Below are 22541 nucleotides of genomic sequence, written 5' to 3'. Positions count from 1 at the left end.
GCGCGCAGCCGGCTCGGGCGGCTCGTCAGGCTGAGGCGCGGCGGCGGCGCGGACCGCGCGGGCCGACCGGGACGCGCGCGCCGGAGTCGGGGCGCCGCCGCCGCCTCTGCCGCTGCTGCTGCTGCTGCTGCTGCTGGGCCCGGGCGCGTGGATGCGGCGGGGCCGGGCGGCGCCGCACACCTGAGGCGGGGCGCGGAGCGCGGCGCGGGCGGCGCTGTCAGGGCCGCGGCTCCGGGACGAGCCTGGCAGTGATTTGAGGCGCCGACTGGGTTCACCTTCAGCCATGGCTCAGGCAGCCTAGCGGGGCCCCGACGCCGCACCCCTAGCCCTCCGCCTCCTGCTGGCCCGCGCGGGGCAACCGCCTTCGCTCCGGCCCGCGTCCCCCCGGCGGCGCCGCCGCGGGAAGCGACTCCCCCTCCCCTTCCTCCGCGTCCTCGTCCCCGTCGCCCCCGCCGGGCCGCTTGTTGCACCGCGCCGCGGCCTGCCGTTGCCGCCCGGCCCGGCTCGGCCTTGTGCTCACGTCCGCGCCCTCCGGGGCCCGCGCCCCAGCCCGACCCGCGAGACCCCGGCCCGACCCCGGCGCCCGCACAAGATGTCGGCCCGGACGCCATTGCCGACGGTGAACGAGCGGGACACTGAGAATGTGAGTGACTGCAGCCCCCACCCCCGTGGCCGGGTCTAGCTAGGGTCCTCCCGCCGCAGGGTTTCCACCCTCACCCACTGCTCAGCCCCGGCTCATTCCAAACCCATTTGGCTCCCTTCCCCGCCAGGGTGCAGGTGGGGACGGTAAGGGGCGCCCTCTGCTCGGAGGTGGTCCTCCTGGGGACGATGGAGTGATGGAGGGCAGGGGAGGTGGCACAGTGGGCTCAGGATCGCTTTATTCCTGTCCCCGCCCGAGTGCATGTGGCCGTGGCTTTCCCGGAGCCCACGAGCTAGCTCCCTCTTACCTGTGTCTTGCTTTCAATCCTTTGCACCCCCCCGCCCCGCATTGCCCCATGACTTTGCTTTTTGTAACGGGGTGTTCACATTTTGGGTCATGGGCACCAAAGGGGGAAGGACGGCGCGTGAATGTAGGAGTTTATACTGCTGTGACACTCTTCAGTACAGACTGTGTAGAAGAATTTCACCAGCAGTTTCTGGGGGTCCTGAGATTAGAGCATAATGTTCCAAGGCGCCCCCTCCCCCCTATCCCCGCCTTCTTCTTCTCTTCCTCCAGTCAGTGGTAATGATTCAGGGCAGGTTTTACTTCAAATCTCTCTCCTCCTCTTCAAGTGACACAAGGTGCGTTTGTTTGAAGGGAAGGATTTTCTGTGTCTGATCAAATTGCCCTCGAGTTTTTATCAAGATGCAGATGTCCCTGGTGTTTGAACTCTTGCAAACTGAAAAGGAACCAGATCAGTTGCATTTCCACCTTCTGAAAAGTACAGTTGTGTGTGTGTGTGTGCGCAGGTTCCTTTGTGGGAAAGGTTTTTTTTTTTTGTGCATCAGTATTTAAAAAAATAAAAAAAATCTCCATGACCTGTAAAGGGACCCCAAGGCCTCACAGGGTCTTGACTAATTTTCTGACTAGTTTTAAAGATCTAGATGGGTGCTAAATTTTGCTTGGCTGTCCAGAGCTCTCTGGTTGTCTGGTTAACTCATCAGCCCTCCCGTGCTTGATGTACCATTGACTTCATAGGGCTGGTAAAATAAAAATAATGAAGTGCTTTGGTGTTGTTAGACAAAAGATAGGAGAGAGAGGACACACAAGCTCACTTCTTGAAAGGTTGAATGGGGTAGAAACATCTTATTTAATCTTGGAGAGTAGGAGAGTGCAGAAAATTAATATAATTATTTATGAGGAGAAGAAATTCTAGTAAGAAACCATTGTTAGAAGACCCGGAAAGATGTTTGAGTATGCTTTTGTCCTCTCCTGTGTCATGCGTTTAAACAGATAAAGATACTGTAAGGCTGCCACTACCATACGTTAGAACTTTAATTGCATCATAACTGTTGTTCAAAAAATATAATTGGTGCATAATTTTGGTTGAGTGTTTGAAAAAGGTCAGAGAAAAAGATGAAGAATTTTGTTAAAGTTGATGATAAGCCGAGTTGGTTGGTACAGGATTTTTCTGACAGGAATTCTAAAAAAAATTCCTGTCTTTCAGGAGTGTGAATGAAAAGTAAAACAGATAATGACCTTTGTTTTTATTAGCAAAATTCTGTGTGTGTTAACCCAGGAGTGGAAGAATACATTGTTTTTATTTTGTCTTGGATTTTGAATAGTACAGTTCTTCTACTTGTGTGAATTAAGATACAGTACACAGACATAAGATAGTATTACAGAAATATGCTTCAAGGAATAGTACAAAATGCAGCATCACATGTCAGACCAAACCACAACAACAACAACAAAAAGGTTTTAAAGCTAAATGATAGTAGCGTGATAAATTTGTTATGGGCACCTTCTGAAAATGATTATGCTGGATAAACTTATTTGCTTTTTCTGAACCTGTTATTTCAAAGTCACTTTTATGGTCTTGTTCCTTACTGTGTTGGTCACAACTGTGTCTCCATTTAGCTTACGTTACCCATATCCTAATTACCTCCTAATTGTCATGGAAAGTAGCTATCATATTATGATTGTTAATTATCAACAAGAATGCATTCAACTCTGTTTTTGAGCTGGAAGGGGATGCAGGAGTATTTAAGACAAGGCTTCTCACCTCAAAGAGTTTACAGAAGAGATAAATGTAATCCCAAATGTACAGTAGGAGGCAGTGTAAATAGGGCTAAATTGATTTATAAGTGTTGCAGGTGTTTATCAAAGGGGCCACCACTGGTGGCTATCAAATTACTATTGAACTCTGTCTTTCCTCTCTGGTTAGTAGTCCATGGCATTATTCATTCTTACTTACCTCTCATCTATGCAGTGAAGTAACCTGCTCGTTAGCTCATCTGTCACTGCCGGTATGGCAGTACATTTTTTTAAGTGGCATTTTAACAAATACATGGGAAAAATTTATGTTTGTATGATTAAAGACTTCTAGGTCTTTTGGAATACAAAGACAGTAACTTAATTCACTTTATTACTCTTAGACATTAAAATCAATAAATATAATTAAAAAATACCTTGGTATTTGACATTTGCAATTAATGTAAAAATTTTTATTCATACCACATGCCTACAATATATTTGGATTTTGTGTCCTTGGGAATATATACTCTTTCCAGTGCCACTAGTACATATTCAGGATAAATTTAAAATTCAAAAGGAGAATGGTATAGCTCTGATCTCTTTTATATTACTGCTGTGTTTAGTGGAGTGAGAAAGAATTACTTTTCTTTGAGAATATTCTGTGTGTATTTTTTCAGGAGTATTTTTCTTTGATAAAGGATTTGTGTGTGCCTTGTACATAGGCTAAATACAACAGAACAACCAATGATTAACTTTTAGGTAATAAAGACTTGGTAGTGAAGTAGAAAAGACATGTTGCAGATTATAGACTCTTTACAAAATGTGTTTGATTTTATGTTGTAAGCGATAAGTTCAGAAAAAGAATACTTACTTGAAAGGTCTCTTTTTTCTTCTGTTAGATTACTCATGGATATAGATAATATATTACTATTTCTCTAAATGCTTTTCAATGAAATAAAAATAATTAATGTTTTGGAAAAATTGTGGTTATTGTTTTATGTATCAACAGTGGCCTGGCAAGCTTTTTGTGGTGAAATTATGATCAACATGAAAAAGTTGACTAACTGCTTCTTGAGATGTTCTAAAATTGAATTTGGTTAGGTTCAAAAACCTTTAAAAAAAAAAAACAACTCTTGGTGAGTCTTGATAGATCTGAACTCTGTGGTGATACCTATCGCAAGTACTTGAGTTAAGTAAGGTTGCCATCAGTGGTTTGTCCAGTGTGAATTATCGTTAATAGAGTGGAAAGGCAAGAGGACAGCATACATCTGCCACTGCCTCAGCTTAGCTCAGTGTCCTGTGCATCCCTCACATGCCACAGTACCATAGTGCCACACTCTATTGCCAGCTGGCTTTGTCTGTATTGCCAGTTGCCTACCTCAGTGACTGTTAGTGTATAAGAGATAAATGCCTATCACATTCTCCTTTGAATTGTTTCATTTATCATCAAAACGTGTTAGTGACATACGCAAGGGTAGACATTACAACTTAAGGCCAGAGCCTTCACAAAGTTAAGTGACCTGCCCCAAGGTTATAAGCAATCTCTCACACCTGCCACTGTTAACTGTCCTGATGCTGTTGCTTCTATAGGTAGTTTGCATGTTTTGTTTTTGGCTTAGAGATTTTAAAAGAACATACCCAGTGATATAATATACTTTATGAGAGGACGAACAATGTGTGTGTTCCTTAACTCTTTTTTTCTGAAACTTTACTATTTCCTCTGTCTGGAGTGCCCTGTCCTTTCTCCTTATCCCAAACTTACAAGTAAATTGTGACTTACCTTGTGGTTTTAACAAGACTCCTGAGGTTGCAGTCAGCATTGTGCTCTCTCCTAGTGGTCTCCAAAGTGGATGTTCAGAACAGTCCATCAGGAAAAGAAATATCTTTACCATCTATCACTTCTCTCTGATCTATGTGTAATAGTAACTATTATTATTATTTCTTTTTCCATCTGACACTTTTATTTTGAAAGTCATTTTTTTTTTACCTTTTTTTGATGAAGTCAGTGCCTGTAATCTCAGCACTCAGGAGGCTGAGGCAAGATGATTGAGTTCAAGGCCAGTATGGGCTGCCTAGTGACACCCTGTTTCAAAAAACAAAATAAAGTTTCTTTTGGCGAAGGGTTGTCAGTCATAAACTTAAAAATCTGAAAACAAGTTTTCAGAAGATAGTATTCCATTGTCTAATGACTCCATTGATTTTGTTCAAAAGTCGTCTGCAAACTGGCAGATGATGTTTTTGTCTCTTGTTTATTTTGTCCTTGTTTTAGTTCCACTGTACTGCATTTAGATGTGGGTTTCTTTTCATCCTGTCTGCTTTCTCTTTTGTGAGTTCATATTTCATAACTTCTTTAACTATTATCTTTTTGGTTATTTCCTTGCTTTTGGTATCTCTAGTGTTTTTCTTTTTTGTACTTTTAAGTTATGTTACATCTTAACTCCTCCATATGCTTTAACTTCACCTTAATTTTTCTGACTAGCTCATTGTCTTTAAATGATGAGCTGTATAATTTACTTAGATCTATCTTCTGTGGATTCATCTTTTTTTTTTTTTTTTTTTTTGGTCCTAGAGTTTGAACTCACCATTGCACTTGCTGGGTAGGCATTCTACCACTTGAGCTATGCCTTCAGTCCATTTTGCTTTATTTATTTTTGAGATAGGGTCTCACTTTTATGCCTGGATTGGCCTGGACCACAATCCTATTCCTGCCTCCCATGTGGCTGGGATGACAGGCTTCCAACACTACACCCACATTTTTATTGGTTGAGATGGGATTGTGCTGACTTTTTGCCCCAGCTGGCCTTCAAGTGTTACCTGATCTGTGGCTCCCAAGTAGCTAAGATTGTAGGTGTGAGCCACCACGTTCAGTTCATATTTTTGACTCACAAATGCATAATTGACTATGAATAGCATTTTATTTATTTTTATTTCTCAATACTTTTTTTATTACCATATATCAATTGTACAAAAGGATTTCACTGTGATATGAAAATACAATTTATTTTGATCAAATTCACCCATCTCTTACTCTTGCTCACCTCCCCTTTTAAAACAACTTTTAATGGTCTTCATTATTCTGTTTTCATACATGCTTATGAAATGCTTTGATCATATCATCCCCTGGATTTATCCTTTTCATCAGTTCTGGAAATGCTCCAGCCCTTGTCTCTTTGAATCTTGCTTCCCTCCATTCTCTCTAGTGTTTCTGGCACTCTGATTAGATGTTAAACAATTTCTCATTCTGTCCTCCATATGTCTTAACCTCTCGTTCTTGTTTTTCCTGTGTCGTTTTTTTTTTTTGTAGTGCAGTTTGCACTACAGTATTCTGTGAGATAATGTTTAATCTGTCTTCTTTCATTTGTATTTAAATCTCTCTCAGTCCATCTGTTGAATTTTTTTAGTGTTGTGAAAAATACATCACATCAGATTGGTCCTCTTAAATCTTAGGTGTGTAGTACTGTATTGTTAACTGTAGGTACAGTGTTACACAACAGATGTCTAGAAATTTTTCACATTGCATGACTGAAACCGTACACTGTTGAACAGTAACTTTCCATTTCCCCTTCCTATCAGCCTCTGGCAACCATCATTATTACTTTCTGCTTTGATGATTTTGACTACTTTAGATATCTAATGTAGGTGGAGTCATATAGTATTTATCCTTTTGTGGCTGGCTTATTTCATTTTAGCATAGTATTCTCAAGGTTTCTTCAAGTGTTAATATATGAGAGTATTCCTTTCTTCTTTATGCATGAATAATATTCATGTACCACATTTTGTTTATCCAATCATGTATTGATGAAATTTGGATTGTTTATACTTCTTAGCTATTGTAAATAATGCTGCAGTGAGCATGAGAGGGCAAATATCTCTTAGAGATCCTGATTTCTATCCTTTTGGATGAATACCAAAAATTGGAATTGCTGGGTTATATATTTTAATTTGTTGAGGAACCTGTATATTGTTTTCCAAAGCAGCTGTGCCATTTTACATTTTCAACAGTAGTGCACAGGGTTTCAGATTCCCACATTGACTTAAAAGTTCTGTCAACTCTTGGTATTTTGTTATTTTTTATTTATAATAGCCATTGTAACAGATGTTAAGTGATACTACATTGTGGTTTTGATTTGCTTTTCCCTCATGATTAGTGATGTTGACCATCTTTTCATATACCTGTTACCCATTTGTTTGTCATCTTTGGAGAAATGTCTGTTTCAGTCCTTTGCACATTTTTAAATCAGATTTTTTATTTGCTATTGAAATGTGGGTGTTCCTATATATTTTTGATATTAACTCATCATATATATGGTTTGCAAATATTTTCTTCTTTTCTGTAGGATGCGATTTTACTCTTTTGTTTTCTTAGCTGTACAGAAGCTTTTAACTTGATGTGGTCTTCCTCATTTATTTTCTCTTTGGTTGCCTGAGCTTTTAGTGTTATATCCAAGAAATTGTTGCCAAGACATTGTCATGAAGCTTTTCTCCTGGTTTCTTCTAGTAGTTCTATAGTTCAGGTTTTACATTTAAGTCTTTATTTTGAGTTGATTTTGTGTAAGATAAGAGTCCAGTTTTATTCTTTTGTGTTTATATATTCCATTTTCCCAAGGCCATTTGTTGAGGAGACTGTTTTCTCTATTGTGTTTTCTTGATACCCTTGATGAAAATAATTTTGTCATATTTGCATGGTTTATTTCGGGGGTTTCTAGTTATTTGTGTATTTAGATTTTATATTTATAATTCAGTCTTGGTAGGTTTATTGGGGTTATCCAGAGAAATGTAACCAATAAAGAGATATATAAGTGAAAATTAATTGTAGGAATTGGCTCATTAAATTATGGAGGTTGAGAATTTCATCAATATGTTTGCTAGAGAATCTCTGCTACTCAGAGAGCCAGGAAAGCTGGTGGCATAATTTATTACAAGTTTAGAGTTTGGAGAACTGGAACTCCCTTGTTCACCAGCAGGAAAACATAAATGTCCAAATTCAAGAAGAGAGAGAACATTCTCTCTTCCCTTTGCCTTTTTGTTCTGTTTGGACTGTCAGTGGATTGGCTGGTGTTGGCCAAATTGATGAGGAAGTATTCTTTATTCAATCTACTAATAGAAGTGAGAGCTCTTCTAGAAATACTCTCATAGACACACTCAGAAAGAATGTTTTATCAGCAGTATGAACTAACATTAAAAAGGTTATGCTTGTAGGCATTTATCCATTTCTACTATGGCATCAAATTTATTGGCATATAATTATTCATGGTAGTGTCTTTTATAATCCTTTTATTTCTCTCTTATCAATTATAATATCTCTTGTTTGATTTCTGATTGTATTTATTTGCACCTTCTCTGTTTTTTCTTAGTCTAGGTAAAGGTTTGTTAATTTTTATTGATCTTAAAAGAAAGCCCTCAGTTTTTTTCTACTTTCCATTCTCTGTTTTTGCTCTAATCTTTATTATTTCCTTCTTTTTGTTACTTTGGGCTTAGTTTCTTCAATTTTTAGTTCTTGAGGTATAGATTAAGTTATTCATTTGAGTTCTTTCTTTTTAATACAGATGTTTTAAAATGAAGTACTTATAAACTTCCTTCTTAGTACTACTTTCATACAACTCATAAGTTTTGGTATGTTGTGTTTTTGTTTTCAAAACACAAATTAGATATTTTCTAATTTCACATTTGATTCCTTCTTTGAGCCATTGGTTGTTCAAGAGTGTGTTTAATTTCAACATATTTGTAGATTTTTCAGTTTTCCTTCTGCCATCTATTTTTAGTTTCATTCCATTGTAGCTGGAAAAGATACTTGGTATGATTTCAATCTTTAATTTGTTAATATTTGTGTGTGTGTGTGTGTGAGACAAAACATGTTATCTGTCAGGAATAATGTTCTCTGTGTACTGGAGCAGAATTCATATTCTATTATTCTGTGTATGAAATGTTTTCTCTGTTGTCTGTTAGGTTTGATCTATAGCGTTGTTCAGGTCCTTCTGTTTACTTAATGATCTTCTGTCTGGATGACCTATTCATTATCAAATATAGAGTATTGAAATCTGTTACTATTGTGTTGTTGTCTATTCCTGCCTTTGGCTTTGTCGATGCTTGCTTTATATATTTAGGTACTCTGTTTTATGTGCATATATGTTTATAATTGTTATATCTTCCTTATGAATTGTAACCCTTTCGTCATTATGTGATGTCATTTATCTTTTGTGACAGTTTTTTACTTAAACTCTGTTTTATCTGATATAAATAGGACTAGCTGTACTCTTTCACTTACTGTTGCATGGAGTATCTTTTTCTGTCCTTTCACTTTCAGCATGCATATGTCCTTAAATCTAAAATGAATCTTTTATAGATAGCATTTAGTTGAATATTATCTTTTATTTAATCACTCTCTTTTGATTGGGGTGTTTAATCCTTTGCATTTAATGTAATTATTGATACTGCAAAACTTATTGCCATTTTGTTAATTTTATTGTTTGTCTTGTTCTTTTGTCTGTACTTCTCTTTCTTGTTTTCTTTGGTGTGTTTCACTGATTTTTGTGGTGGCATTTAGAGTATATGCCAGGTTCTGTCAGCATCCAAACCCAGTCCGTCCTGCAGTTCTGCCCCCAAATTGGATCATTGAAAATATGCTCCACTCTTCTTCCCCTCTGTTGAATTTTTATTTTCATCAATTCTTTTTTGATTGTTAAAAGTTCTCTAAGATTTTCCTCAAACCATTATGTCTTTAAAATAATCTTTTGGTCTTTGCCTTTTTCATATGATTTCATTTTAATTTTCTTAAACATTTAATATAGTTACTTACACTGTTCTGGTAATTCTATTATCTGAAGTTCCTGGAGGCTTAATTTATCATTTGTACCCACCACTTTCTCTCATTGTGGTTCCTTTTTTGTGCTAATCTTTGATGGTGAACTCCCATTTGCCTAATTTTGTCTGTTTGAAATTTGGGGGTCTAATTTGAGGTTGACTTCCTGCAAAGAGGATTTATGTTTCCTACTACTGGGAACATCTTTACTGGGACAATTTAGTAAGCTGTGGTGATCCTGGCTCAATGGTGTAGCTCTGAGTTGAGCTCTCTTACCTTGTAGTGCTTCCAAGGTTTAGAATTTGATCCCAGAGCAACTCTTGGCTTTTGTGGTCACTTTCAGCTGGTATTTGTTTCTTTGTTTTTGGTGTTTGTTTGTTTGCTTTTGCTTTGCTTTAGCTATTTCTCTTACTTTCAGTTTCACAATGCACTAAAAAGTGTTTCCCCCAGAGGGTCCCTCTAATATCTTGATTACCCCAGAAAGACTGAAATACGCATTTTGAAAATAGATGCTCAAAAATTTCAAATTAAGTAAAATGTGATTTTATTACCCTAAACAGTGTATCATTTCTGAGATTCTCATACCTCCACTTAAAAAATGTGCACAATTTTCTGTTTATTTGTCTTCCATTTCAAAAATCTGAATTGATTTTGGAAATCATTTGTTGTTTGTTATAATTATTAAAATGATTAGTTTTCAAGAACAGCTGATTGTCATCAGGAAAGGTAGAATTTTTCTAGTATAACTTTTACAAAAAATTTCACATAGTTGATAGATGGATTAAAATAGGAACATCATACTTCAATGTATAATTGAGATGATCTGCTAACCTCCACTTGTGTGAGGTGCCTTCTTTAGCCATGACAATCATTGAATCAAGTATCAACATAAACTGAACATAAAATCAGTCCTTTAATTTTCTGAAACACAATTCATTAGGCCAAGATTTCAAACATTAAGAAATAGTCATTTCAAATTACGTAATATTAATGTTTCACCAATCACTGAAAAGTTATAATATTGCTTTTTAATGTGTATAATTTATTTATAAGCAAATTCATATGTAATTTATGTCAGATTCCTATGGAGAGTTCATAATTAACATGTTTAAATATAGAGGTACTTGGTCTAAAGTTTAGAGATTATTCTATACCACAGAATTTGGCATTGTAATGTAATTTTTTATATAAAACTTTTCTTCCTAACTAAATTGAAAATACTTTGAGGCCACACAGTGCTTCCAGCATTGCTTCTATATATCCTGTATTACCTAGTATAGTATTTGCTATATTTTTGGTACTAGTGATTTAATAAATCAAGGTTTATTTTATTCACTTATTCTCAAATAAGTGAGTTTATCAGGGAAATTGTTTCAAATTTACATTACCTAACCTCTTCCACCTATCACATGTTTGTATACAATTCCTCTAGAGTAAGGTTCAGGAATCTCTGTTTCCCTGAACCTTGTAATGCAGGCATCCACTGACTAGACTTTGGAAGACACTGGTTTATGTGATGATGATGATGATTACAATTTAATAAGGCTCATCTTTTGATTAAAAGGTAAAGAGGATCACAAAGGTGTTGGCTATAAAGTACAGTGAGTCATGATAAATCAATGCTTTTGTCACTGGGCATAGTCAAAGAAAATTCTAGGAAATTGTTTGGCTTGGAATTGTCTGTAGGTCTAAGATGGAAGGGGCTAATAAGGAATTTCAGGTTTTTCCCAGCTTTATTTGGATGACCATATCAGAAGAGGGGAGATGCAGCAAAAAAGAAGTCCAGTGTATGGTGCTTTGGTTATGGGCTGACTCTTCCTTCTGAGACAGTATTACTTAATACTGTTTTGACCACCTTATTAGTTTAGTATGGGGAGTAAACAAGCTGAGAAGCAGTCCAAAATTTTGGTGACCTGCTGTTAAAGGATATGCTAACAGGCCTAGTATGGCTACCTTTCCTTCTGGGATCCACAGTGCAGCTTTCACAACTTGAAAAGAGGTTTACTTTTATTTCCTTTCTGTTTGTTTGATTACAGTTGAAGACGATAGGGGTACAAAGGCAAATGAAACCTGTTCCCTGCTCTGAGTGATTCAGAGCCTGAAGAGGGAGATAGACATAGAGATGAATGCAGTAGTGTTACAGTTCCTTGTCATCTGACTGATCAGAACACTGAACAATGAAGGTAGGGGAGGCAAGATGGGATACTCAAGACGTAGACTAAGGCTTGAAAGAGAAGGACTCCTTTACCAATCTGCTGTGCAGAAAGTTGAGTTGGTGGGAAGAAGCAATATTCATGAAGGTCCCAAGTGAAGTTGAAGAAGGGCAACATTTAGTAAGAGGACTACAGGAGAGTAGGCACAGCTCTGCCTGCCTTAGCAAGAATTGGTCCTGGGGTCTGCTGTAGCCCTTGGAGGATTAAGCAGACTCTGAGTCTGCATGTTTTAGAAACATTCCGAGTTTTAAATTCAGTGGTCTGCTTTGTCAAAGAGCTATTAACACAGCATTTATAAACAGTTTATTTGGTATACTGGAAGAAGGGTTTGGTAAAGGGGAGGTGCCAGCGGTAGTGACAGAGACTCTTGACTAAATTATAGTTAGGCTCTCCCGAGCTTTCTTCTCATCTAGGCCTTGATCTTGGTCTTCTATCTATCCTGTCCTTGCTGGCCCTGCACACCCCAGTCTTGGCAGAGGATCTTTCTAATTCATTTTGGTGAGGTATGAGATACCACACTTGGTATCTGACTACCCTCGACACCTCACCCAGTTTCCATCCCTCACCTTTAGTGTCTCTCCTTAGTAATTTTCACTCTACTGCCCCTCCTCACAGTGTTCCTTGCCTATAAATTCCCATCTGTCTTTGCCATATTCGGAATTGAACCTGGTCTCTCTTATTATAATACCCCTATTACAATAGTGTTGAATAAAGTCTTCCTTGCTGTTTTAACAAGTGTCAGAATAAAATTTTTCTATGACAGTGGTTAAGAAAAAGTTCACATTTCATGATGAAATCCTGTATACATATCACGGTGGTGGTATGTACTGAGAATAAGGTTAGAGAAACCCATGATAACCATCAAACCATCACTTAGTAGACCAGAAAGTAGAGTTTCTCTGTAGGAGCTAGGAGAAGGATATAGCAAATGCTAGAATTGGCAATTCATTGTCCTTTAATGGCGTTTATTTTTGTGGTTTTAATCAGTGGTAAATATAGTGGGCTGCAATGGAAGACTCTTTAGCTACTGCTTTATTCTGATCAAGATTTATCTTTGTATTACTATCTCTTAATTTCAGTTACTTTAAGAGGAGTATTATTGCTTTTTAATGATTTCCAACCTGTTTGTAACACTGAAAAGAGCAAGAGCCTAGGGATAGAAATGAGAAAACGATGATGCTAATAAGTTGCTATCTAGTTTATCTTGGATAAGTCACTTAACCTTTCCTCTTTGTGACTCTTACTGGTGCATCTCATTTTGGTACTGATAAACTGTCTTGCATACTTCACAGAAATTATTTATTAAGTGAGTAACATTACTAAATCATGCCATTAGTGCCTCTGGAAGCTATAAATTCCTTCTGTTTACTGCTTAAATATAAATGAGAAGGAAAGAAAGTATGCACCGGTGGCCACTTGATAAACTTGAGGAATTGATTCTAGGGGTGGAATCCAGGGCCTGACACATGGTAGGCGAATGTTCTACCTCTGAGCTACACCCTCGCTCTCTAATAAACCCTCAGCTACCAGTGCCCAACATGGATCCTAAGGAGGAATGTCTGTAATAAAGTTGGTCCCTAATGGTCGATCACTTCCACCTTTTCTCCTACCTTCTTCTCCAGGAGGTGAGAAAAACCAAAGTAAGGAAAGAGTATGTCAAGGAGGGGACTTTACTCATCTTTCTTTCAGAATCCATATTTCATTTGTTTTGTATGAACTTTATGGCAGCATTTTAAAACCGTACTATGGTTTTCTTAAGCCTGTCCCACATATTAATACTGAAAACTCCTTGAGACCAAGAACTCTTACTGATTGCCCTATCAAGCAAGCAGTGGTGCCTGGAATTTGCAGAACTGCTTGCTGTGCTGAATTTAAAATACCAAGAATGTGTAAGTAAAATATATTCCCCTTCCTGCAGTATTTTAGCACAGTGCTGTGCACATAGTAGCAATTTAGTGGATGTCTAGTAAATATATAGAATTAAGATTCACTCACTTTCTGGAAATAATGAAGTATTTTTAAAATGTGAAATGGTCCTAAGTAGTCACAATATTTTCTTTCTAAATTTTGGTCATGTTTGTGAACTTATAAGGTATATTATAATGTGGATAAGAGATTCCTCATCCTGTGTTCATGTTTATAAGTTAAAGTCATCGGCTAAAATTTCAATGCACTTCAAAAATAATTTAGAAAGTGTATTGACATTTAAGTTCATAAGACTATTACCTTAAATTATGTTAGGGAATAATTATTGGATTTGGTTAGATTTATTTAATATAACTGAACTGAAGGTCTTAGAATAAAGCTTCATTACCAGAGTGTTAAATCAAATGTAATGATTTAAAGAACAAATATCTATTGTAACTTCTGGCATGAGTTTTTTTTTTTAATAACACTTTTATACTTGTGGGAATGAAAGTAGGAAATTTGGAAAATAATTTAGTATCATATTTTTAGATATAATTTAGGCAGATGTTTTCTTTTGTTCTCTGGGAATTCAGTTGCATTAGCTTATGATGTCTTCTGGCAAGCTGCAGTGAAGGCCTTCTCGGAGTACCTTTTTGGAGGGTAGTGGAGTATTGTAAGGAGGAGTGCTTCTAAAATAAAAACCCAGCCTCAGCGACTCTGTGTCTGCTTCTAAACAAAAGGCCAGGTTGTGTGAGGAATGGGAGGGAGTAAATGACTTTCTGTAACTGATTGGTTAGGAGCATAGGCTCTTAAGCCAGACCCTGGGTTCAGGTCCCAGTTCTGTCTATCATTTGTGACCTTGTGAAACTGCTTAACTTCATTTTGCTTCAGGTTCCTTTTCCTTCCTTTCTTCCTTTCCTTCCTTTCCTCCCTCCCTCCCTCCTTCCCTTCCTTCCTTCTGAATTACAAAAGTGCCTACCTTGTAGGATCTGGCACCTAGTAGAAGTTACGTAAATGCTAGGTGCTGATGGTATTATTATACTTAGATAAATATTGGAAGATGTAAATATGCCAGGGTTTTAAGTCTGTATTAGGATTACTGGATTATATAGGATCTTCATTTAAAAAATTTTCTGTATTTTAATTTACAGGCTTATACTCTATTTCTTTTCATGTCAAGGAAATACATTAAATTTACAATGTAGTAATTTAATGTTTAGTAGGTGCTTACGTTAAGTGTAAGAGAGCAGGTTGGAAACTGAATTATCTACAGTTGGCTTGATGAACAGGAAATTAGAGAACAATATAGAGGGGGTAATTCTTCAGTGACATGATGTCTTCTGTGGCAATTGATATACCTGTGGTATTGTATAATGTTTAAGAGCCCCAACTTTATAGACCAGACGTCCATGGGATTTATTCCCGTTTCATCCATTTATAAAGTATATAACTTTGGGCATGTTTCCTTATCTAAAATGAGGATAATCAATATCTAGCTAGGTAGTTGCCAGGTTTAAGTCATTGGGTTTATTTAATGTACTTTGCAATAGTAAGCATTTCTTCTAAGAAAGAAGGAATCAAAACCAAGGTAAAGAAAAAAATTCACTGTTGCTGATCAGAATATCTTCTTCTTACCCCCAGTGATGAAAATGCACAAACTTATATGTGTGTGGGGGGGGTCTTTCCCTTTTTTCCCATTCTTACCATTTTTTTCATGCTAATACCTTCATTCTTGAGACTGAGTCTAAGTATATTTGAATTGACTACTACTTTAAACTTCTAATGAAGTCTCTCTCTTAAGACTGCATTGGTTTTACTGAGCCCAAATATGAAGAGAAGTCTTAAGTCAGGAAGTTACAGATTAAAGATAATTTCGATAATGTCATTTTGTAGGCTAGAATCTAATTTTTTTCTATTGTTGTCTTTTCTGAATTACAATACTTACATTTTCCCTTAGAAATTATGGGTAATAAAGTAATGAGCAAAGTTTTGGAGGAATTATGATATTATTTGTATCCCATATTTGTTGTGCTTCTCTTTAAGGAAAGCTGTTTCTCTTAACTTTCTGAAAATATTGCTTGATAGGTATTTTTTATTCAGATGAATTAATTTCACCTTAGTCAAATTTACATAATAGTGACTTAAATTAGAAATACAAGTCCATGTTCACAAGTCCATGTTCAACTACCTTTTAAAAGTAACATCATTGCCATTTTAACTTAGTATTGCTTCAAAGGTTCAGGCAGGGAAGCAGAGTCCTATACAGAATAAGGCTTTTACTGAGAGATTATATTTCCACAGTTGTGGGGACTGGTTGAGCAACAGTGTGTGTGGTTGCTGCTTCAGAGTTTGGCATTAAGTGGCTGAAATCTGTAGGGTCAGTAGACAGAAAGGAAGGATGAATGTAATGTGAAGGAGAGGAAGTACAAATTAGAATCTGCAGGGACAAACCGGAACTCCTGTTTCACTGCTTTCCATATTGTAAGATAAGTGATCTGCAGAATGGTCTGGTACCCTTTATTAGAAGTTTACCCAGGCACGTTGACTAGGATTCAGAACAGCTAGAGCAGGTGATCCAGTTGGAACTGAAAGCACTGTGGGCCTGGCTACTGCTCTGTTCCCATAAGATGTGCCAGCACATCAGCTATGTCAGATATGAGCTGCAGCTGTGGCTGGCCCTGCACTGACCTTCACAGGACATAAGTGGCCACTATTCTCATTTCTGCCTTCTAAGTCTTGTGCACATTTCTCTTGTGACCAACTCTCACCCAGGACAGGGAGAAGGGAATTCTGGGAAACGACAGCCCATCTTTTATTAGCTTGATTGTCCCTTAAAGTATGGAATGTATCCATACTTCTCTTAACTATGTTTAACTTCCAAATAATATAATAGAAAAATTATTTTTTTGCCTAACATGGAAGCTATCCTAGGTATACCAAAACCAAACTAATTCTCTCTGCAAAAGAAGAAGATACAGAATCTCTTTATCCATTTTTGGGTGATGTTCATTTCTCTCCTCAGTCACATTCTCCTTTTTATGTGCTGTAACTTAAATGTTAACATTAAAAAGTTATCACTTAATTTTTGGATGATAGGGTAATGGGAAGGAGAATGAAAAGGAAGAGAAGAATTAGCTATTATGTACCCAAATATAGTCCTAACAAAATAAGAAGAAGTGCTCTTAGGTATTGAAGACCTTGTTTCTGCAGCTGGTCACGTGGTCATAAATGGTATTTCTAATTACCTTCTTCCACTACTAATTCCATACTCCCTTTCACGTCAGCAAATACTTCAACTGATTATAGTTTCTTGCTTGGTGAAGTAACCCAAACCTTCATTCCTCTGGAATGTGGGCCATCAGAAGTCTTGCCTATATTGGGTCAGTGTAATTTTCTGTTGGTTTAACTCAGGACATGAGAGTAAGAAAGGTGCCCCAGAGGAGCTCCTGCATTTTAGACACACTCCTCTTTACAGTCATTATGTAATAGTGATCCATTTTTTTCCCTTGATAGTCAGGATCAGTCACCCCAGACAGTACAGTAACGTTATTTGCCTATTGATTCACTGTCATGAAGAAATCTCAACTTGCAGTTTATTTATTTATTGCAGTATTGGGAATTTAACTCAGGGCCTACACCTTGAGCCACTCCATCAGTCCTTTTTTTGTGAAGGTTTTTTTCAAGATAGGGTCTCGTGGAACTATTTGCCTGGGCTGACTTTGAACCATGATCCTCTTGATCTCTGCTTCCTGAGTAGGTAGGACTACAGCCATGAGCCACCGGCACCCAGCACAACTTGCAATTTAATGGACCATTACTTTGACACTTGCTAGAAGCACCCCTCTCTAGATACCAAGTCTCCTAGAAACAGCAAAACCCAAAGTTTCGAGACTAGAAAAGAATTTTCACTAGTGGATCTATAAGGGTAATAGTGAATCCTGGCTGTGGGAGAAATAGAACCATGTATTAGTCACTAGTTTAGGGTGCATATTACATCCTGGAAGATGTTACTCCAGCTCTGCAAGGTGTTGTCACTCAACTGGCACTGTGACAAATCTTCAGAAGGCCATTCCAGTGCTGATGAAGCCAGCTGCATCAGAGTATTGGGGAATATAGTAAGAGTGCTGAATTCTCCAAGCAGGAGCCCATTTTCATGCTTCTTTTGCAATAAAATGCATTCCTTGCTTAGAAACTATATTATATGGAATACCATGATAGTGAAAACGTATCATGATGGGAAACTTTATCCCATAAGTCTATCAGTGGAGGTTTTGGAAAGTATTGTGGACAGAGAAGGCAAATTCATATGTACAAGTGTCTACTCCAGTGAGAATAAAAAATGAGAATAGACAAAACACTGTCCCTTCAGTGATGAAAGCAGTTCATTGTGACCAACATCCCACAAGGTTACTGGTTAGCACTCCCCCACCTCACCCCAGGAATGGTGCCATTCTGAGAACTCAGTATTGTTATATGTACATTTGACAGATTAGCCTTGGTGAATGTTACTCCATCTTGTTGGGCCTACATATAACCCTTATCCCTGCTAATATGGCTGAGGAGGCTGGCTTATAAGAAACAGCATAAGTCTTCTATGTTGAGTACCAGTTCACATAGGGCACAACTGTCTGCACATGGTACACTCATTCAGAGAGATTTATTTGCATACTTCTTTGTCATTAATTTCCAAATAATTTTAATGTTCTAAGTCCTTTATCATTCAGCCAAGGTATAAGCACCAACCTGAATTCCTATAGGTACATACTTCACATTCTCTCTGAAATTAAACAACCAAGTGCACTGCTCAAAGTTCTGGTCACTGGAGAATTATTTTTTCACTATTCTCCCTCTGTGTGTGCCTACAGTGTTCTACCTAGCTACTTCTGGGTGGTATTAGTGGATGTGCAAAACTAACTGTAAACAAGGTTTAAATTTTTCTTCTTTCATCGCTTGATCATAGGAAAACTCCCAGTGAGGCCACAAGTATGGATTTTGACAGTAAGGAATGCAGTAGGATAGCATGAGAGTAGGTCAGGAGCATCTCATCTAACAACACATGCCTTCAGGACCCACTCAAGGCTTATCTAATACATACCACTTCCATTTGTCAGTGGACTGTTGCTACAATGCTCAGGTTTTTGGCTTAATGAGTCAGACAACACCTAGGTCATAATGGGAAGCTCATGTTGGATGGTAACTTGGCAGCCTATGGTCATCTGTTCAGTCTTTATTAGAGTCTGATAGCAGAAAAAAATTTGTTGTGTGTAGGATAGTTGCATTAAGCTAGGTGGAATGAATGCCTATAAACCTGGTGCACTATAAATATGTATCATTTTTCTGCCTTGGCATTCCTTTCAGCTAATGAAATTCATGAGCATTTAATGAATTAAAGCCACATATGTCTTGAAGAAGATAACATAGTTACTGACTGGTTGAAAAATAATAAAAAGACACACAAGTGGTGTTGCTTGGTCATCAGTATCATTCCCACCAAATTTGTGGTCTGTATATGAGTATATGTCAAATGGATTTCCCAGTACCTAAAACAACTCAGAAGGTGGCAGAGAAGATGGGAAAATTTAATAGGGGCTGCCCATTTTGTTGTATATGGAATCACAAAAGAATTTCAAAAGAATAGTGCCATGTAAAAAATGAATGGAATGTAGTATTTGAGGATCTGTGAATGTAGTATCTGCCTCTAAAATGAAAGAAAAAGCTATTATTCAGCTAAATGCAACACTTTAAGATATAGTTAATGATTGTGAAAACCAGTCAGCTCTGTGGGCCACCTCTGCAGTTGCCCATAATTGATTCCTGTAATATACTTTTTCATTATGTCAACGTTTGTTTTTTGAGTTTTTGTTGTTATTGTTGTTTTATTTGAGCACTGGGGTTTGAAATCAGGGCCCTGTGCTTACAATGCAGGCACTCTACCATTTAAGCCATGGCCCCAGCTCAAGGTTCTTTTTAGCTTTTGTTTTCTCTTTGTAGTTTTTTTTACATTTGTCAGGATTATATTTTTTACAAGATGCTATGCTATTAGTTCATCTTCATATCATTTCCAGTGCTGGAGTTATAGATTGTATAAAGAGTTTCCTGGAATTCTAAATTGTTTCATACATTTTTTGCAAATATGACATTTCACAATGTTAGCTTTGTATAAGCACTGGGTGTGTACATAAAACGTTGACACTTTCTCAAGAAATGAAGAGATATCCTTTTTTGTACATCTACATCTGTAAAAATAAAATTTCCTGAGATCTCAGCTCTTTGAGCAACTGCATATGTGGTAATGACCCATTGTGGGTTTTGATAGATCTCATCAAAAGAAGCAGGTTGCCTGTCACAGTATTTCAAATGAATCTAATTATAAAGCTTTATATCACAGTTACCAATCATAGTGATGTATTTATACACTTTGCTTTTTTGACCTACTTCTTTAGAATATGATTCATCTACTCATACTGTTATACCTTTGAAACTGCCTTTAGTATGCTAGAATTTTTATGTTTGTAAAAATACATATGTTAATATTGTCTATTTTTTGTGTATTGTGGTCTATGAAATGTTATTTTTTAGATGTTTCTCAAATAATTTGCCTTTATATATAAGTAAATGTCTTATAAAATTTTTTAAAGTATCTTTTCAAGACTTATATTACTGGGGTTTTGATCTTTAGGAAATTTAGACTTTAGGGGTTTTGATCTTTCAGTATTTCAACATTCTGGGTTATGGCATTTGGGATTGTGTTTTTGGGGGTTATGGCTCATACCTCAGTACTGTTTGTCCAGAAGAGTGTAAAGGATGGCATACCTTTGCTCCAGAATTCTGAAGGTTTGTGCTGTGATGCAATAGAAGACCCTGGCAAAGGCTCAAAACTGGATTTCTGTCCCATACACACTCATTTGAAGCACCATTGAGTCTTCTGTGTTCAGGTGGCAGAGCTTCTTCCATGATAGCCTAGGCCTGTTGCAGTCTCTGTTTTATCTTTTGTTTTTTGCTTTACTTTTTGTCTTTTTAATTAGTATATATTAATTGTACAAAATAATGACTTTTTCATGCATGTGTATGGTGTACATATTCACTCCCTCCCAAGCCCTCTGTTGTCCTCTCTTACAGGTCCCCTTGCTCTTCCATATAATCCCCCTTCTATGTTCATGTCTTTAAAAAAAATATATATATATGTGTGTGTGTGTGTATATATATATATATATATATATATATATATATATATATATATATTCTAGGTTCCTGTATGAGCAAAAACATTCAATATTGTCTTTCGGAAGCTGGCTTATTTCTTTTAATATGTTGATCTCCAATTCCTTCTATCTCTTACAAATAACCTAATGTCATTCTGATTCATAGCTGACTAAAACTTCACTGTGTATATATACCACATTTTCTTATCTATCCATCAGTTTATGAGCACCTTGGCTGATTCCATAACTTGGCTATTATGAATAGTGCTGCAGTAAACATGAGTGTGCAGGTATCTCTATTGTATGCTGACTTATATTCCTTTGGGTGTCCTTTAAGATCTTTTAAGGTATTGTCTGCACATAGGGATGAGTTGAGTTCTTCCTTTCCTGTTTATGTCCCTTTTATTTCTCAAACTAAGAATTCAAGCACTGTATTAAATAAGAGTGGAGAAAGTGAACACCCTTTTCTTGTTCCTGCTTTTAGAGGAAATGTTTTCAGTTTTTCCTCATACAGTATAATGTTACAATGTTGACCATAGGTTTGTCATATATAACCTTTATTATGCTCAGCCCTGATCTTTCTATTTCTAGTTTCTTCAGAACTTTTTATCATGAAAGGAAGTTGAATTTTTGTCAGTCTCTTTCTGTATCAAGATTACCATGTGATTTTTGTTCATTATTCTGTTTTTGAGCTGTATTACACTTACTGGTTAGCATATATCAAACAATCCTTGCATCCCCAAAATGAAGCCAACTTGATTATGATGTACGGTCCTTTCAATTCTGTTTGCAAGCATTTTATTGAGGATTTTTTGCATCTAAGTTCATCAGGAAAATTGGTCTGTAGTTTTCTTTTTTGATGTGTCCTTATCCAGTTTTGGTATCAGGGTAATTTTGGCCTCATAGAATGAGTTTGAAAACATTCTTTTCTATTTTATAGAATAGTTTGAGAAGTATTGGTGTATATTCTTTTTTAAAGGTCTGGTAGAATTCAGCAGTGAATCTATCCACTCCTGGGCTTTTCCTTGTTGGGAAATTCTTCATTTCTAGTTCAATTTCATTGCCCATTATAGATCTGTTTTCTTAGTTCAGTTTTGGTAGGTCATGTGTGTCTAGAAATTTATCCATTTCTTACAGATTTCCAATTAATTGGAATACAAGTTTTCAAAATACTTGCTTATGATTTTCTGGATTTGAATGATATCTGTTATAATATTCACCTTTCCATCTCTAATTTCTTTAATATGGGTCTTGTCTCTTTCTTTTGGTTAGTCTGTTCTAAGGGTTTGTCAGTATTGTTTATCTCTCCAACAAACCAAATTTCTGCCCCAATCTTTATTATTTCCTTACGTCTACTAAGTTGGGAGTTGGCATCTTTTGTTTCTCTATAAGACGTTGAAGTGCATAATTAGGTTATTCACTTGAGATCTCTAATTTTTTAATATAGGCACTCATAGCTCTAGACTTCCCTCTTAGAACTGCCTTTGCTGTATTCCCAAATGTTCTGATAAGTTGTATTTTCATTTGGTTGTAAGCATTTCTTAATTTCCTCCCTGATTTCTTTAATGATCCACTGATCATTCAAGTGTGTTGTTCAGTCTCCATATGTTTGTGTAGTTTTAGTAGTTTCTCTTACTGTTGATTTCTAATTTCATTCCTTTATGATATAAGGTACAAGAAAATATTTGAATTTTTTGGTATTTATTAAGTTTTGCTTTATGGCCTAAAATATTATCTATTTG

At 37.1% G+C, this 22541-nt stretch overlaps 1 protein-coding gene across 1 annotated transcript in view; it reads left to right on the top strand.

The window, feature by feature from the left end:
- The first annotated feature begins 468 nt into the window (after window positions 1-468).
- The window catches only part of Mark1 (microtubule affinity regulating kinase 1), a 139867-nt gene continuing 117794 nt past the window's right edge, over window positions 469-22541 (top strand). The window contains exon 1 of the mRNA XM_074048287.1: window positions 469-643. Coding sequence (XP_073904388.1) covers window positions 593-643 — 51 coding nt within the window. The 5' untranslated portion in view covers window positions 469-592. The remainder of the gene's footprint in view (window positions 644-22541) is intronic.

This window comes from Castor canadensis, chromosome 11 (assembly GCF_047511655.1).
Source record: "Castor canadensis chromosome 11, mCasCan1.hap1v2, whole genome shotgun sequence".
Taxonomy (NCBI): Eukaryota; Metazoa; Chordata; class Mammalia; order Rodentia; family Castoridae; genus Castor; species Castor canadensis.
Note: the sequence above shows the minus strand (reverse complement) of the source record. Positions and strands in the feature narration are given on the sequence as shown.